This window comes from Tremella mesenterica, assembly GCF_000271645.1.
Source record: "Tremella mesenterica DSM 1558 unplaced genomic scaffold TREMEscaffold_1, whole genome shotgun sequence".
Classification (NCBI taxonomy): Eukaryota; Fungi; Basidiomycota; class Tremellomycetes; order Tremellales; family Tremellaceae; genus Tremella; species Tremella mesenterica.
In genome coordinates this window covers 5,887,148-5,905,089 of record NW_006711225.1, presented here as the reverse complement: position 1 = coordinate 5,905,089, position 17,942 = coordinate 5,887,148, and the positions used below count along the sequence as shown (strand labels likewise).

The 17,942-nt window shown below is 47.6% G+C and overlaps 6 protein-coding genes across 6 annotated transcripts; 4 read left to right on the top strand and 2 right to left on the bottom strand.

Annotated features, from left to right (window-relative positions):
• Positions 1–103: 103 nt before the first annotated feature.
• TREMEDRAFT_25741 (uncharacterized protein) lies at positions 104–4,924 on the top strand (the record flags this gene model as incomplete). The annotated part of the gene is made up of 17 exons (XM_007000605.1): positions 104–222; positions 269–386; positions 444–1,080; positions 1,177–1,416; positions 1,465–1,567; positions 1,611–1,702; positions 1,747–1,883; positions 1,930–2,041; positions 2,101–2,218; positions 2,262–2,831; positions 2,877–3,046; positions 3,092–3,191; positions 3,256–3,376; positions 3,420–3,648; positions 3,794–3,927; positions 4,033–4,104; positions 4,193–4,924. The coding sequence occupies 17 exons, from the start codon at positions 104–106 to the stop codon at positions 4,922–4,924; spliced, it is 3,804 nt and encodes a 1,267-aa protein (XP_007000667.1).
• A 224-nt stretch (positions 4,925–5,148) lies between these two features.
• On the bottom strand, positions 5,149–6,221 carry TREMEDRAFT_59849 (uncharacterized protein; the record flags this gene model as incomplete). The annotated part of the gene is made up of 4 exons (XM_007001775.1): positions 5,149–5,289; positions 5,519–5,908; positions 6,053–6,166; positions 6,210–6,221. 4 exons carry the CDS (start codon positions 6,219–6,221, stop codon positions 5,149–5,151), a joined length of 657 nt encoding a protein of 218 aa, XP_007001837.1.
• Positions 6,222–6,918: 697 nt separating this feature from the next.
• TREMEDRAFT_25619 (uncharacterized protein) lies at positions 6,919–8,424 on the top strand (the record flags this gene model as incomplete). The annotated part of the gene is made up of 6 exons (XM_007000587.1): positions 6,919–7,017; positions 7,044–7,145; positions 7,430–7,743; positions 7,795–7,941; positions 8,056–8,152; positions 8,278–8,424. 6 exons carry the CDS (start codon positions 6,919–6,921, stop codon positions 8,422–8,424), a joined length of 906 nt encoding a protein of 301 aa, XP_007000649.1.
• Positions 8,425–11,394: 2,970 nt separating this feature from the next.
• TREMEDRAFT_18130 (uncharacterized protein) lies at positions 11,395–12,566 on the bottom strand (the record flags this gene model as incomplete). Its single annotated transcript, XM_007000367.1, has 5 exons — positions 11,395–11,623; positions 11,936–12,105; positions 12,151–12,158; positions 12,204–12,274; positions 12,409–12,566. Coding segments are annotated over 5 exons (636 nt in total), but the record flags the coding sequence as incomplete, so codon positions are not given.
• A 703-nt stretch (positions 12,567–13,269) lies between these two features.
• TREMEDRAFT_59846 (uncharacterized protein) lies at positions 13,270–14,532 on the top strand (the record flags this gene model as incomplete). Its single annotated transcript, XM_007001774.1, has 5 exons — positions 13,270–13,387; positions 13,437–13,525; positions 13,571–13,654; positions 13,784–14,435; positions 14,501–14,532. 5 exons carry the CDS (start codon positions 13,270–13,272, stop codon positions 14,530–14,532), a joined length of 975 nt encoding a protein of 324 aa, XP_007001836.1.
• A 582-nt stretch (positions 14,533–15,114) lies between these two features.
• Positions 15,115–17,580, top strand: TREMEDRAFT_73129 (uncharacterized protein; the record flags this gene model as incomplete). The annotated part of the gene is made up of 6 exons (XM_007002158.1): positions 15,115–15,164; positions 15,216–15,507; positions 15,657–16,446; positions 16,490–16,650; positions 16,695–17,124; positions 17,252–17,580. 6 exons carry the CDS (start codon positions 15,115–15,117, stop codon positions 17,578–17,580), a joined length of 2,052 nt encoding a protein of 683 aa, XP_007002220.1.
• Positions 17,581–17,942: the final 362 nt, after the last annotated feature.

Sequence of the window (17,942 nt, the reverse complement as noted above, 5' to 3'; positions counted from 1 at the left end):
TCCGACGGAAACATTCCACTTCCAACCTTTCCTCAAACGCGTCAGAAAGCACTCGGCTCGATTTGTCTAATGCCATGTCAAACGATTGCACTCGAGAGAAGTCATGACCACAACTGAAGTGCCCATAGGGGCGAAAGTTTCCGTATCAGCTGGTATAGGTATCGTGAGATGGACGGGAAGTAATCCCCCCTTCAGCAGTGGGAAATGGGTTGGTGTGGAATTGTAAGTTTGCCCCCTTCTTCTCGATATTTGAAATTGAGATGATCAGGTCCGAGCCGACAGGGAAGAACGATGGGACCGTACAAGGGATGAGATATTTTGATTGTAAACCTCAACATGGAGTATTTGTTCGTCCTAGTCAAGTCAAGGTTTTGGAAACTCCAAAGGTCCGTGCTTCTCTCTCATAAACCTCCCCCGGTCGTGCCGAATGCTGAAACCCACAGTCTCGACCTTCTTCTACCAGACCACCTGTGACACCTAGTATATCTCGCGTATCTTCAGCTGGACCTCCTCGAGCTGGCTCGCCTCTGAAGAAATCTGGACCTACCACACCACCTAGATCTGGGGCCTCAGCCGCTACTCAGGTAACTTCACCTTCGACTACAGCTCGAAAACCAAATGTAACCACTCGACCACCTTCAAGTGTCTTCAAACGACCACCGTCGGTCATGGAAAATGTTCCTGCCACCACAAGCAGAAGAGTCTCAAGTCCAGTCAAGACTTTGGACGAACACATGGAAGAAGATCAACGAGTCAGTTCACCCGTTCCCACCGAACGGGTCATCTCCCCCACTCCTTCACAACCTGCCTCAGCCAGACTAGTGTCCAGAGGTGTGTCTGGGGCCTTTTCCTCAGTCGGAGTACCTCCATCTTTGCCCGTGGCGGGCCCGTCTTCGCGGCCTGCGTCTCCGGAGAAAGAGCATTCCGCTGGCTTTGCGCAAAAACGGGAGTTGGAAGAATTGAGGATCAAGGTCAAAATCATGGAAATGCGAAAGAATGATGATCAACAAAAACTGCGTGAGCTGGAGAGTAGAGCTAGTGAGGCGGATGCATTGAAGGCTGCTCGTGTAAAGTTGCAAGGTGGGTCTACTCAAGCTTTCAATTTATATTACTCAAGCTTTCAATTTATATCTTCGAGAGATTTGCCAGGAGAGAAGTCTGAGCTGATACACTTAGTCAAATTCCAAGAACTCCAGGCATCCCTGGTCGCAGCACAAAGACAAGCTCGAGATCTGCAGTCGGAAAACACACTGCTGGAGAGTAGAGCGTCTGAAGCTGTGGACCAGTTGGAAATGGCAGCCCTGGATAGAGAAGTGGCAGAGGAGAAAGCAGAGGCCGCAGAGGCCGACGCGGTCAAATTGAATGAGAAGTTAGCCGAGCTTGAAATGGAAATTGCCGTATTGAAAGAGGAGAACGGTCAGTCTCAGATTACGATAGAAATTTTAGGGGTGCTGATATTCACAGCGGAGTACGAAAAGCCAGTGTCTGGAGTGGAAGGGGAGCGAACTTCACTGGCTTATATCCAGCTGGAAAAGCATAACGAGCGTCTGAAAGAGGCTCTCATCCGGTAGGTCAATCACACCGTCTCCAAAGTTATACTGATCCCACAGGTTACGGGATGTATCCAATGAGAATGAACGGGAGTACAAGAACAAACTCGCAGAGGTTGACAAGGAGCTTACGTCCCAAGACAACTTACTCAGTGAGTTGAGTCGAAATGGACAAAGAGTCGACTGACTTGTCCAGGTCAACTTGAACTGGCCGAGGCAAAGCTAGCTAATGCGGAGGCCCAAGTGGAAGATCTCAAGCAGCAACTGGATGATGCTCTCGGTGCTGAGGATATGCTTGTCCAGCTCACTGAACGGAACCTACAAATGAGCGAGGTGAGTCTGCCACCCTGACCCTGCGAACTGCGTACCTGACAGCCAGCGTATGGAGGAAATGCGAGTCACCATCGAGGACCTCGAAGCTCTGAAAGAGCTCAATGATGAGTTGGAGGAGACACATGTAGAAGCTGAAAAGCAACTCAATGAGGAGTTAGGTGAGTTGGATCCCTCAGATGCGGGTGTTCGTCGGACGATGCATCGTACTGATACGCAGATGCTCTGAATATCCAGCTTCGGGACGAACGTAAGAGATCGAACGATCTTGATTCCGTCGTGATCGACATGGAAAGCACCATAACACAATTCCGAGACCTGGTCGGGGCTTTGCAACAGTATGTACTTTTGCGAGAGCGATGTTGATACTGACAAGGGTAGAGAAATTGATGATCTCCGTATGCAACAAGCCACTCAGGAAATCGAAGTTGCCACAAATACCAAAGAGGCGCAGGCGATCTTGAATATGAACTTGAAGCTCCAGTCGTCTGTAGTCAAGCAACAAAGCAAGACCATCGATCTGGAGCTCAAAAAGCTGGAAGTCGCTCAGCTGACGGAACACCTGCGTATCGTTCAAGTCTATCTACCCGGCCCCTATCACGAGACTGATGCCGATCCCACTGCTGCTCTCTTGCTCTTCCATCGTCTATCGGCCAAGGTCGATACTCTTATTTCGACGATCTCTCAGGCTCACGGGATCCCCGCATCGCTGCATACTGCCTCTTCTGAGGCTTTAGTGGGAGTATGCGAGTTGCGAGGGAAGTTGGGCCACTTTTCTCTGCTCAACAAACGATTTGCGGGCATCCTACAGCGCATCGACCCCGACGGCTGGGTGGTACTGGGCAAGGTGATCGACGAGCTTGGAGGAGTCGAAGCAAGAGTAGATGGTTGGATTGGACTGGTCAGAAGTGACGAATTTAGTGAAGGGGATTGCGCTAGAGAACTGAGCAGGTGAGCTGGCTGGCAATATCTCCAAGTCAAGCTGACAGAAAACAGCTTGATTGCTCAATTTGACCATCTCGCAGCAACCTCATTCGACCATCCTACTCTTGACCTAGGAGAGCAGCAACTGGGCCTGGCTTATAACATCAATTACGACCTAGATAATTTTGCTGCCGCTGTTGGCTTTGCTCGACAAGCAATCCTCGCTTTGACCCAACAGGAAGGTCAGATCATCTTTGACCTCCATAAGCAGTACACTGACATGATAGACATCGAAGTGGAAGTTGGAGAGTCGTCTCTGGAAGAAGGGGTGTACGAACCTGTGCAGCGTATCCTGGATCAAGTCCGAGCTGTCAAAGTCCCATCTGGGTGAGTCGTCCTACTACCTGTCATCCATGATTTCTTTGAAGCATCACTGACGCTTATAACATAGTAAACTAGTATCGGAAGTCACCGAACTCGTCTCAAAGTCAATGGCTCTCGCTCCTGATATGTCGGTGGCCCTTGCCGACCTAGCTGTGGCCGTATCGAACGCTGTCGACCTTGCCGTACAGGTGAGCTCGATGACACCAGTCTTGAACGAGCTGACGAAGATAGCTAGCACAACGTATAGCCGCACACGTTGCTTCTCTGCGCGCTAGTAAAGAACCTCTACGACTGGAAGAGATTGAGGGGTTTTTGGAACAATTAGTGGCTGATTCTGCCGTCCCATCGGACGCTCCTCCATGGGAACAAATCGGAATGTTCATCTCGCGTCTTGGAATCGATTTGGGCTTGGTGTTGCCCAAGATCAGGTCGGCCGTCAAGACCGGGCATTTAGTATCGAGTGAGTTCTCCATAACTTCTCTACAACCCCCCGCATTCGGCACTTTTAGTTTTGATCCTTGGAACAAGCTTGTTCATCGGTGATATTTGATGGTGCCCGTTGGGGTGCATAGCAGCACATATATGAAGTGAGCTCATCAACACAGTGGACATTCCGCCGCCATGGTTGGCCAGAGTCGCTGCGATAAGAGAAGCAGCCACGTATAATGCAGATACGGAACGAAAGATCGTCAAGCTCACTGAGGAGGTCAAGGATATGCTCCGTGAAGTCAAATTACGGGTGGGTCTCATTCCTTCTGAGCGTCCTTTGAACCTACGACCACCACAAGAGTCTCTATCCTACCAACACCGTCGTTTGTACTTGAGGTTGGTCGCTAATCGTCAGGACCAATCATTACAGGAATCCGGGGTCAAGGTTGAGACACTGGAGCGACGACTCGAAGCGACCCGAAAGCAGGTAGGTTGATTACTCCCTATTCATTCTATCTCCCTTCCCACTCTCCGGGACGTCATGATGTGAAGAGATTAGATGAGCTAATCATCAGGCCGATATCATCGTCGAGCTCGAGAACGATGTCGCAAAAGCTAAAAAGCAAGAGAAAGTATACGAAGATGCCATTGCTCAACTTCAAAGTGAACAAGATGCACTCGAAGCTGAAAACGCCCGATTACGAAAACAAGGTGGTCCAATCGATTCTCGTCAAGCTAATGCAACATCATCTTCGATGGCTGAACCACTTCTCTTATCCAATGCCACGGTTGGTATGGAAGTATCTCAACTTGCAGAACAGGTCGAAAACCTCAAAACTGCCGTTCGATTCTTACGAAATGAGAATTCTCTTTTGAAATCTAGACAATTATATAAAGATCTTGGATTCTTACCCTCTATACCTTACTCTTCTCCCTCATCATCCTTCTCTCCTACCACATGGAACACGCCAGAGTTAGTCAGTAACAAACGTTCAAATATCGTAGGAGCGGACGGAAGTCTTGATTCTCCTACTTCCTCTGACGATGGAGAATTACCAGTCACTCCTACCAAGATCACAAAACAATCTTTGGAGACGAATACGAAATTGTTGTTCCGCCAATTAGCAGAATTTCGATCAAGTCCGAGAATAGTGGATATCTCTCAGTTGGGCGGTACGGCTTGGAGAAGTAAGAAAAAGAGTCCGGAGTGGCAAATGGCAGAATGGAGGAGACAGGAACAGAGATTAGAGAGAAGATTGGAGGATTTGACAGAACAGGCGAGGGAGTTGGAAAGGAGAGGTAGATGACGTTTTGACTTTTTTCGTATCACTTCCTTGCGCGTATCAACGAGAAGAGATTCAATGACGATGACTGTTTTGCGCGTAGTGTATAGATCAGGGTGTGAGAAAATATTCATGAAGTAGATCCTTGATGCATTGCATGATTGTAATGAGGTTCAGGATCACAAAGTGATTGAACGGGGTTGAAGAAGGGAAAACGACACAGAAAGGAATGATGGTATAGCAGAAGACTATTTGTACAGAAATTGACAAGAGTAAACCTTTTCGTCTGCATCCCAGTGCTCCCATGTCGATCCTGGATCTTCTTCAGGATCTACCATTTCTTTAGCTGGAATAGCAAATGCTATGGTCTCGTATGGTTCCGCCGCGAGCTGAAGATCAGCTCGACCACACTCGTCGTCCCATTCTCCAAACTACATGTCATCTGAGTGATGGCAACCCTCAATCCCATGTCGACCTCGTAGAACGGTAGAAAGCCTTGAACTCATTCTTCACTGCCGACAACCCAAATGAAATCCAACCTAGCCAAGCATGAAAAGGAGAAAGGTTGTGTGAAGTTGAGAAGGAGATAATCAGAGTGAGAAAGAGATTTAAACATACGACAAAATATTGAAAAGCACGATTAGGTACTTCCCTTCTTTGTTCAAAAGCACTCATAAACCTTCTCCTAGGTTGTTCCCCTTGTTTTATCTCCGGTAAACTAACAGTAAACAATAAACCTAATCGTCCACTTGAAGGATCCCTGATCTTGATGATCTTATAACCAGGTCTACCAATTTTGACAAATACTTTTTTACGAACTTGTTGTTGTGGTGTCGGTCTTGCAATTGATAAATTTTGATCACGATTATCACGAGCTGCACGTCTTGCTAAATTCGTTTGATGTTTTTTACCTTGTGTATGTGCCAAGTAAGAACCTTCGTTGATATGTAATGTGAGACAGAGTCGACATTCTAAAGTACCGAGATGTGTTCGAAGTATATAAGGATCCTATTATTGTCAGATATGTTCTACAGCGGTCCCGATGGCTTCAATTGCGTTTGAAGTAGACATGTTGAACGGTGAGAAATGGAGATTAATCTTTTTAAAGTGTGGGAATTTGATTTGTGAACGATCAATTGTTGAGAAACCCACTTTAGCTAAATCGATAGTCTCCAAAGCCAATTTTCTCAATCTTTCCCTTCTATCGACCGCAGTCTCTGAATCACCTGCCACACCACCACCACCTTTGTTAGCACCAGCTCGGTTCTGACAGTAAGCTCAACACCATTGTTCTTAATAACCAGCTCACCTGATAATCCATCTTGATTCTGGGGGAACAGAGATAGTGGTGAAGGTGATCCAGTGGCCACTCAATACTCTAAGTAAGTACTGGGATGCTTGGAAGTTCCGGCGGAACGGTCGGAAATAACGTTGTGGCAACTTTTCTCGTGGGACCCCGCATGGAGATTTCCTTAACTTTTGGACCATGCATCACTTGTCTCCTTGAATTATCTTTAAACATTCTTCGATAGTAGGAGAAAATGTCGCTTTTCTCTTCGGCTTTCGAAGTTAACATCCCAGAGGGATCATCAACATCATTCACCTCTCAGTCCATAGGGCTGACAAATAACGTTGGAAAATCGTCCAACGACAAAAAGAAGGTTGGGAAACGTAAACGTCCTGAACTCGAAACCAGCAACAAGACAGCGAAATCGGCGCCTCAGATAGTCCGAGCAAATGAGAACAATCTAAAGTCTATCAAGCAAAATCTCGAAAAGGTTCTCTCCCGTCCTGGATTGTCTTCCCCACACTCCACCGTTCGGAAAGAGGGCAGGGAAGAGATGGGTTTAGCTACTAAGCAAAAACAACAACGACCATTCGAGCATGATCGGAACACTCTAAATGGATCTAATTTCAAACCTGACAAGAAAGCCAATGGCAAGGGTGTTGAAAGCAAGAAGAGCGTGGAAGGGATGAGAGACGGAAAGAAGGATAAGCTAGCTCCTGCTGAACTCTCTATGCCGCACGATCTCAAATTTGATTCCAGAGGAGAAGAAGGGTTGACGAAGATGCAACAAGGACTGAAGTCGAAACTTGACGGTGCTCGTTTCAGGCGAGTGATTTATAGTAGAACAGTGAAAAGAGATGTTTTGCTGATGGAAGATGGATAAATGAACAACTGTATTCTAGTCGTTCGACCGATGCGGTGGAGATGATGAGTCGTGATCCTAAGATATTCTCTGATGTGAGTGTCTACATCGTCTCCCCTTTTCTTCAGCTCTGGCTATTCTTTTCATACTCCTGCCATGTGTTCCTTCCACCTCTATCTCTTGAATAACATACACCGTGATCTAAACTGGGCTCACCTGAGCTCTTGGGCTGCATCTTCCAGAAACTGCTGGGCCATTTTCAGGAGCCTCCTACTCCAGTCATGACAAGTGGGGGAAGAGGAGACTTGTGAATCTGGCTACATACGGTACAGATAGTTATCGAGGAGAAGAGGCGGAGAATGCGTAGACTCACTCATAGTATCATCTCTCCCATCGGTCTCTTACCGCCGCGTGGCCTTCTCCTCCCTTACCTGCTATCATCTCCCGTCTTCGACCTCTACCACCCCGAACCGTCATCGTCGATCTTGGATGTGGTGAAGCTGGTCTAGCTAAAGCTTTGGTACCAGAAGGCAAGACAGTCCTCTCCTACGATCTAGTTGGAGACGTACACAATACTTCGGGGGAAGGATGGGTCGTAGAGGCTGATTTTCTCGAAGGGATTCCTCTACCCGGTCGTTCCGGTGGGATAATCTCTGAGCCTGGATCCTCCGTAGCGCATGCCGACGAAATCGCGTCAGGGGAGAAAAACTTAGGCGGGGATCGTTTTGAACCGGACGCTGTGAGATCTGGCAAGAAGAACAAGAAAAAAAGAAAGTTGGATGGGAGTGAGAGCACAAGTGAAATTGTCGATGTGGTCGTTTGTTGTCTTAGTTTGATGGGACTCAACTGGCTTGGAGGGATATATGAAGCGTGTAGAATATTGAAGAAAGGGTATGTTCTAAGATGCCTCCATCCTCGTTATATCGACCTCTCTGCTACCAGGCCACGAGTTGTTCAACTTTCGGGGTATGCTATGGAAGGGTAAGACAGACGCTGATTAAACAGAGGTCAATTACATATAGCAGAAGTCACCTCTAGATTCGTATCGACCGAATCATTCATCGAAGCCATTCAATCTTTTGGCTTTTCTCTCGTGTCCCAAGTTAGTCATTCATCCGTGGATTCTCTCGCACATCTTCACATTCTTCAGCCAACCTCATACGATAAATACACTGTCTATGTGATGCCACGGACCCTTACAGGAGAGCTACATAAACTGACAAGCAGGAATCCCCATCAACTCATTTTACCCTGTTCGAATTCGTCAAAACCTCTGACGTGCCTCAAGGTCCCGCTCGAGGTCAAGTAGGTTGGGAAGAAAGGATCAAGAAAGGAGAGAATATTCTCAGAGGGTGCGTGTACAAAAAACGATGAGAAATGGAAGGTTTATCTCGTCTCATGTTCACTGACACTGTAAAGCATTACAATATCAAAACGGTTGATACACATGAGTTGCTGAGCGGCTAACCTGAGTTTGGTTTATTGCTTCAGTGAACAATTGCATCCTCTCATATATCTTACCAATGTTTCGTATCACTTTACTTATCCTAGACATGATGGTACATGTACCTTAAATCAACAACATATGTTGTCCAGCTGGAAATTAGAACTCGGTCAAGTCACATGTTTCTGGTCGATTCCTAAAGTTTGAGAACGACGATGTGAAAAGGATTATGACCGAAGCAGGAAGCAGAGTGAACAGAACGGGGCTACAATATCGGATTAACAGAAGGAAGGGAGGGCGGGAGGAATTCCTACTCACTTCACAACAACAGATATCTTCTAAGGCACAGCAAAACAGCTGATTGTGGTCAGCTCTCGTCCAATTGTGAAACACATATCTTCTGAAGATGATATTGGCAAATTTTCCACTCAAAAAGATCTGCCAGCTGTTGGAGATTCCAAGAAACAGAAAGGTTATTCGGAAGGTCGAGAACGAGTAGAAGTAGAAGTAAGAAAAGGATTATCAACTTACACAACCTCCTAAACAATCAACACATAATCCACCACCCCGAAGTCGAAGAGGGAACCAAGATGATTTCTTTGGAGTTTCTTGTGTTTCCTGTGATGTGGTTGAATTAGGTGTTGCCACTATCAATCAGATTATACGTCCACAATCAGTCAGTTCTTTGTCTACCAAACCTTCTGGGTACTTATATCGATAGACAAGTGGATGGCATGAACAATCAGACATGAGAAACATCTGGAGGTGGAAGTGTGATAGTGGCGAAGAAAAAGGTAATAAATAGATCACACTCGACTCACTCATCGTTTTCTGAGCAATGGGTTGTTCGTTCGTCTCTCTTTGAACTTTGTTTTGTTCTGCATTAGGAGGATACATCTTCTTGTCGCTTGATGGTGTTTATCTCCCTGTATCAATGAATGTATGGATCCTTAGAAGAGAGAAAGAAACTGTAAGAGGCAAATGAAGGTGGAAGAGATGAAGGAAATTGAAACAGAGTTTGTATTGTCGTCATAGCAACGGGAAAGCTAAAAAATGCCTCGAGGTGGAACGAGGGGGCTGTGCACACTGAAAAATGATGATCATCAATGGTTCGGTGATATGGTCATGAGCGATGCGATCACAGCATCAGCAAAAGAATCCAGGGTGGATCGAATGGTTGCTTCATTGGGGCACGAGGCGATGATGTTCCCGGGGGACTCGAATGAAGGTACCTGTAACTTAGTGGACTGTGATTGAGGTGCGCTGTAATCACCGTAGTCCGCAGTACCTATACTTGTAATGACACCGCAGAAGTCTGTACTGGAAAGTTGGGGGTAAAGTACAGCATCATCGGTCAACCACCAAATCGCATACCCACATGTCGTCCTGGAAAGCAATGTGAGTCCTTTCGATTTGATATGGGAGTTTTCCCTCTCTAGAACGGTTTCTTATCTTCGACCATCGTTCCGGATTGAACCTTCCAAAAGGGTGAGTATAAATTCAGTATCTGTAGTGAGCGTATCACGCGTCCTAAAGTCGACAGACGAGATCGCAATCGATCGAAGAGTGAGTATGATGAGTTTTACAAGAAAAGCGGCGGCAGACGGCGAAAAGGTTCGTACACCATCTCATCTCAAATCGTACGCATCGTGGAGACATATGAACAAGCGGAAGGGGAGGCAAGAACTAACACAACTCTTCGAGCTAATCATCAGTACATTGTCACGTTTTATTCGAAATGAGGAATGACTCACTCCGCAGCAACAAATCTCTTCGAGAGCACAGCAGCATAGCTGTGAATCAGTGCATGTCATACATGAGGTTCGAATTTTTCGTCTCGTGTTTTGATACGCCATGTGGGATACAAGGGTGAGATGGGGCGGTGCTTACACCGCATGGTCGGGTAGATTCTGGAATGTTACGACTAATGAGAGGGGAGAAGGTATAGAGAAAGAAAGACAGGATAGAAGAGTAGAGAGGAGAAGGGAGGAGATAAAAAAGAACATACGATACCATCCAAGCAAGCGCAGCATGGACCCAATCCACCTCTGAGACGAAGTGGCCACCAAGAGGCTTTCTCTTCCTTGGCCGGCTCGGTCTGAACGGGAGCTACGATCAGCACTTTTCTCGTAAAAATTATCGACGGAACACAGTGATGATAACAACTGTCGAGTGGAGATGATGGTGATGTCCATATGTAAAGTCCAGACCATGAAGAAGGAAAGGAAGAAATCATCAACTCCAGCTTTGAGGTCCCCGAGATCCCCGAGTAGAACGGGGTGAGTAAAGGGGGAAAGGTACTAACTGATGTTCATCATCTTTGTCGCTGTGGGCTGTACAGCTTCGGTCTCTTGTTGCTGAGGAGGGTACATGATGACTCTTCTGATGTTGTAGCTTGGTGTAGTGACGAGTAAAGCAAGTGATGGGGCAAATGACAAAGTGACAAGTGGGAAGTGGGGAGCAGGCTCCTCCGTTTTTATCCCCACCGTCTTGGACTAAGAGGGGACGTGCGTGGTGACAATACTGGTCGAAACGTGCATGTACGTCACCAAGTTATGATCAGGCACTTCAAACGAGCTATTTTGGGATCTTTCCTACTCTCCCTCCCCGCGAGCTTTTGCCTCGCTGCCGGCTGCCACACGCGCCACGCGGAAAGGACGCGTTCGGTCAGTTTGAAGGTAGAGAGAGGTTCGAAAGAGTGATGAGTTCAGTAGAAGGAGCAACATACATGTCTTGATCCGTCATGACCTAAAAGCTGTCTCTATGCAAATGTGTTTGTCCCTTCGTCCAATATCGTCTACTTCTTCATCTCCCTAATCATCCACCACTATCACCTCGTCCGATTCCACTCTGGCTTTCTTCCTCCGTCCGCTTCTCCTCCCGGACCCATTCACACGATTAGAACCTTCACCCAATACCTCGACGTCACTGTCGTCTTCCCCATCAGAGGTTATGTCAATCGTATCGTCACCCGCTCCCACACCATGTGTCCGTGCCCGACGTGTACCTGCTATCGTTGTGGAAGGGGCAGAGCCAGATTCGGGCCGATGGATCGGCTTGGGTCGAGATGACGAAGCAACCGCTTCCGTGGTAGGTTTGACAGGGGCACTAGGTTTAGGAAGGGCGTACCTGCTATCAGCTTTCATACGCACACTGCATACGTCCCCGACAGCGTCATCGCCAGTCAGAAATCTTCAAAAGAGAGGGATGCGGTGAATCATCATGATGTCCTGCAACCAAGGCCACCGCATGAACACATGTCGAAAGACATCGCCCCGCCACTCTGCATACAACACGGGGTACTTGTCCACTAGGCAGATGCGTACGAGTGATCACCAGTTTAGGGGAAAGAATTAATTTTTATGCCTGTGGCCTGAGGCACACCGCCAGGGGAGACTACATGACACGGATTGGGAAGGTGAAGAAATGGGCATAACTTACATTTTCACATACTCTCTCGCAGTCTGATCATGTTTCTTCCTGTCACGTTTATACTGCTGTGCGATCTGCGGAACGAGGGGATCGGAGGGATTAGGATCGGTAAGCAGGGATGAGAGTGACAAGATGACCTTATATAGTGAAAGAGCTGGGGACCAATTCGTTTTAAGTAGCTGTGATCTTAGTCGTGACCTTCATTTCAAGTCAATCGGACTTACATCTAGACCTAACATCGTCAGCTGAACTCTGACTGTCGTTCAAAGAAGCTTACATATTGCGCCACTGGGAGCTATATTACAGTGATAAACCTGTGTCAAGAAATGAAGGTGGGGTGGAGAGAATCTGGTACTCAGCATGTCGGTGATACAGAAACAGTCAGAATTGATAAGATTTAAGTATTAATATTGATATCAATGTTCGCGTTCCTACTTCTGAACGAAGGATGTGTCAAATTAGAAGCGAGAAGTGGGGCTTACGGATAATCATCCGGTATTCGAATATCAACTTCAAAAATGCCTCCTTCGTATGGTGATCCTGGGGGACCTGGAAGTGTAGCCCTCCAAGATAATATATTCGATTCATTCGGTGTCAAGGTGATACCACCTGTATCTTCTTTAGCTAGGTCTGCTATCTGCCCAATCAGCGTCTATCATTGAAAAGATTCTCAAGCAGGTGTATAAGGCGGGTATGTATAACTAAGAGAGGAACTCACTTCTCTCTTTATACGCTTTATCACCATCCAATGGTCAGCTCTATTTCACATTCATTAGGGATGAAGACTGACAGAATTAGGAGGGGCGCCAGGACCGCCAAGAGGTTTTCTTCCTCTCATCATGACAATCGTTCTCTACGTACTCTATGTCTCAAGTTTCAAAAGAAATGTCTACAAGACTATAAAGTGTTGTGAGTGACTTGGGATTATTTGAATTGGCAATACTTTTGTCGACTGTAGTGATGGTCATATACAGAGTATAAAGTGTCACGACTGGAATACGCTCAAAAAAAGAGGTGAGCGGAGGGGGGTCCGAGCTTGGTGGAGAAGTGATAAAGCCACGCGATTGCCACGTGGTGAATGTTCGGTTGCCGGTTTGCCGTCAAAGGTGTGAAAGTGCGGGTTTTCTCAATCTCTCAATTGGGTATAGAACTATCTCTCTCTCTTATTGGTATCTACTCTGACGTGACCTGTTGTTTGTTCTTGGTCACGTCTGTCACACTTGATCTATCTCTTACCCATATTTATATCTCATCTCCCGTCTATCCATCTATCCATCTTACAGCTACTCCCACTTCGACTTCAACAACCAATCATCACCACCGACACCTACTTTCAGCTCAATATGGCCGCCACTCCGCTCGCTGGTTTCCCGTATTCTGGAAGCTTTTCCATTCAACTCGCCGGATCGCTTAATCCACTCAAACGCTCAAGAGAGGAAGATGAGCTTGTGTCTCTCCGTTGTGAGCTCTTCCATATATAATTGTCCTTGCCATCTCAGCTTACCATCAGACCCCTTCAAACCCTCGTCAATCCAGCCCAAGACTCAGGGGAATTTAGAATACACACCTCAAGGTCGTCGGGGCGTCTTACGTCCAAGGGTATGTTATCTATGTAAATCACGGTTGAGTAAAGCTGAATGTCAGAATGCACCTCAGCAGGTGTTCGACGTCAGGGAAGAAGAGAACAAGGCTAGGGAATGCGTCTTGATATATGACCCAGCTACCAACGTAAGTTCCTTCTCTTCCTCCTTTCATACTTCTCTCCACCTCCCAAAATCTTTCATGATGTTTCCTGCCAGAAATGCCGGTGTGAAGCAGGTGAATCATGTGCATAGCGACACAGGCTTACCTTTACAGGGCTTCACCCTACATGCTCTTCCCACGACTTTGCACATGACCCTCAATCGGTCTCCATCGACCAACTCTCTTCAATTGGCACTCCCACCCGTTCGTAGACCCTCGGACGCTTCAACCTCCTCTTCAACCTCTGTCCCTCTCGCTCAAGGTTGGCCGGCCAACCGAGGGGAGAGAAACTCCAACTCGTCTCAAGAGAAATACGAAGTATCATCCATGGTCGGTCCTGACACTCCGGCACTGCCGGCTGCTAAACGTCCTCGGGTATCGGAACCTGCTCCCACTCCCACTCGACCCAAGACGGGAGGGAAGACCATCAAACTTGCTCAATTGTTGGAGCCTCCGAAACCCGAACCAAAGCCCAAGGCTAAAGCTAAACCCAAGGCAGAACCTAAGCCAAGGACCAAGAAACCCTCGGCGGCGGTCCCGAAGAAACCACCCACTCCGATCAAAGTCAAGTCTGTCGAGGTGATAGAAGATTCGGACGAAGAGTTCGAAGAGGTCGGTGCTGACGATGGGGACGACGAATTTGCACGACTGGTCGAGCAGAGTCTTGCACAGGGAGCGGACGAGGAAGACGAGGAGGAAGAGAGCTCGGAGGAAGAGGAAGAGGATGATGGGTTGGGAGGTGCTAGACTGGTGATCAGACACGCAGGTGAGTATCTATCCTGTTTGTCCTGTGATTATGAGCCAGACATGAGGACGATGCTGATGAAGCAGACTACAACCATGGCAGGTCGGAGTGGATTTGATATTCACGATCGGGGTCTTTGACGATACGATTTACGACCATGATACGTCTGTACACACCAATGTGATGACTTGTATGCATATATTCATGAGATACTGAGCTCTGCACCAACCCCTCTGGCGGTGTAAGGATTGAAGGCAATATGTTGCACGTGAGACCGTCTGCAGTCTGGCTTGTGGGCCAGAGCCAAAGATAGCCGGGGTAAGCTGCCACTTGGTGTCACTTACCCGATATGGTAAAAAAGCAAAGGCCGGTTCTAATGCAATTGCACTGCCCGACAACGTCGTCCGCCACCCCTTTCTTCTTCCTTCACTCTACTTTTCTGTCAATCTTTCCTCTAGAGTCGTAACTGCTATCGTTCCCTCCCACACACTCGCACCGTGTGAACGTTCTCAGACCTGTAGCTCCTCGAGTTGTCGATTGTCGTTATTCACACACACGTCATCACTCGTCAGCTTGTTATACCGGCAATCGCCGAGTGTCTTCTCGCTTCTCCCTCCACCCTATCGTCCCATCCCTTCCTTCGCCCTTCACCTTCCACATTCTATTCTTCTCCTTCAAACCGTCCAAAGAGTAGGATACGATGGCAGCCACAAACTCAGCTTCCATATCCAATTGGTATACTCAAGCATAGTGAGCTTCCATCAACCCTGTAGATGTAGATGAAATCGCTGACAAACCAAGCTCGGGGTCTTTTCGTACTGGTCGATTGCGAGCCTCTTCTAATCTTCCTCCTCGGAATCTAGCACAAGCACATGCTAACGCCGTACAACATACTCTGGTAGTTGATGTTGCCAGACAACTGGGGATAAATGTCGATGGCGATGAGACGGCAAAAAATGTGAGAAGGAGAGAAACTATTTTCGGCCCAGATGTGGGCGAGGATGATGAACCTGGATGGACGAAGAGGGATGAGGGTGTTAAGGTTGGGGTTGATGTGGTCAAAGGGTGGGTAGATAAGGCTAAAAGTGAAGAGGTGGGTCGATCTTGCTTTCTTCCATACTCACCATATCGTCATCGGCATGGGGTAATTCACTCCCAATCAAATGATAATCTTGGCTCATGCGGGCTGGCCAGTCAGTACTGGGTCAATAAATATGTGAATGACGATGAACTGATCCGTAGGGCCTACACGCCACTACCACTCTTCAAGCCCTCGTAAACCTTAAACGTCCCACTTTGTTGCTCCAACAACTGGAAGGCGACGATGTCGAACCCACTAGAGCATCCCTCGATGCAGACGGAGAGATCGAAGCCGCCTCACCATCTAAGAAAGATATCCCGGTCCCTCAGCGTCCCCTTCACTCGTTGAAATTTAACTATGACGCTACCTCTCCACAAGTCAATATCACCCTGCTCATCTACCCATCCCCTGTGCCGATGCCAGAAGGCAAGGAGTCGTTTGTCCTCGATGAAGAACCCACCGTCGTTTACACAGGCGTTCATTCAGGTGGATTCGATCAGTTGTTCACACTTCCCGCATCATCGGCATTGGATTTATCCTCGGCTATTGCCCCTCCTCCTGGATCTGCTGAAGACATGCCTCGGGACTCGCACGACGAGAGGAAACTTGCATCAAACAACGACATAATCAGAGCTCGCACTTCGCAAAGTGCCGAGACCAACCGCAGCTCGTTGGAAAGGGGGATTTCTAATCTCAACATCAGCCCTCCTCAACCTACTTTGACAACAGTTCCAGAGACAGGAGGTGTTGTGAATAATAACATGTCAGAGCAGGGAGGGAGACGACGAAGATTCGGGTTCTTCTCTCGTCGACAAAATGAAGAGAGGGATCTTGAGGCGGCGAATATCGAGATGACCCCACGGGTTCCTTCGGCGGTGGAGAAGGAGGAAGAGAAAGAAGAAGAAAAGGGAATGCGTATTCTCATCAAGATTGATGCGTTAGGCGCTGAAGGTTGGTCCTTTTTAGTAATCTTACAATGATGCTGATCATCAAGGCGAGACATTGCAGAGACGCAACGCACAACTCACTCATATCCTTATCACTGGCATGTGGACGGCCGACGCTCGTGCGGCTCCAAGCACAGTAACAGCGGCCCCATCTACTCCTACAGGGAAACGTGTCTGGGTGGTCAAAGTTGTCAGACGGGAAGCAATCGTAAATCCACTTCACTTTGAATCGTGAGTCGATACTGATGACAGATTGGTCCACATACTTTCCTTCTCAAGGAAATATACGGATTGTCATCCGCTGGGAAAGACACGACTCACAATCACGCATCATACCCTCCAGGAGCGGACGACCATGCTCATGAAGATCTCTACGCATCCACGCCAAATGAATGTATCGTCTGTCTCACAGCTCCTCGGGACGTCGTCCTACTTCCTTGTCGACATCTAGTGGTTTGTAGGGAATGTGCAGTGGGGATGATTGAATTTGGAGCTGGAGGAAAGGTGTCAAGACGGGATGATACGACCGCTGCTGAGCCGGCTGAAGGGGATGCTTCTCCTCCTGCGGCTGATGTTGCGGTACCTACACCTGTGACACCAGTGGCTGGAGGAACCACTCAGACTGGAAGGGAAAGACGTAAAAAGAAACCGAAGGGATGGTATTGTCCTGTTTGTCGACAACGTGAGTTTTGGCTTCTTCTTTTCCTCCCCTCTGACCTTCTCCTGCTCCTCTTCGTCTGTACATCTGTATCCTCCGCTAGACTTCGCCTTAGTCTTACTGCAACCGAGAAACTATTCTGACAGCTTAGCCTACACCTCATTACTCCGATTGGCCCTTCCGACCACAGAAGAGAGACCTTCCAATCCTAATTGTGCACCGTCGATAAGATCCTTCCGATCGCATAAAGCGCCCAGCATCGCACCCACGCTACCCGAAGGGGCGGAAGAGATGCTGGAGGCGTTACGTCCACCAACATCTCCAGGACCCCATGAGTCAGCAGAAGAGGTATCTACATCAGAGCAAGAAAGACCGCAGTTCGTACTCGGTCCAGAAGAACCTGAAGAGTCGACACAGAATGGGTTCGAAGCTGGTAAGGTTAGTGAAGAGGGGAGAAGTAAAGGTTGGAGAGAAGTTTAGTCTTGCTATTGATCTTGAATGCTTTGAACGGGGTTTATTATATATGTACGTTGTATGGATACATTCCGGGTGACATTGACAAAACTGACACTTGCTTAATTGATCATACACTCGCCGACAATTTTGAGTGGGTTTTCTCCCCTCGTTCCTCGTCGTAACAATCGTTAAAGCGTTGACATCAAGAAGACGACAATATTTACAACTTTTTGCTACCCACACACAGATATCTCCCTTTTACAGTACATCCATCATTCGATACGACATTTACTCCGCCGGTCAAACGAACCTCATTCATCCATGTGGCGAGAGGGTAGATCCATCCATTCTACGAAGCAGAAGCAGTATGAGTATGTTCCCCCATC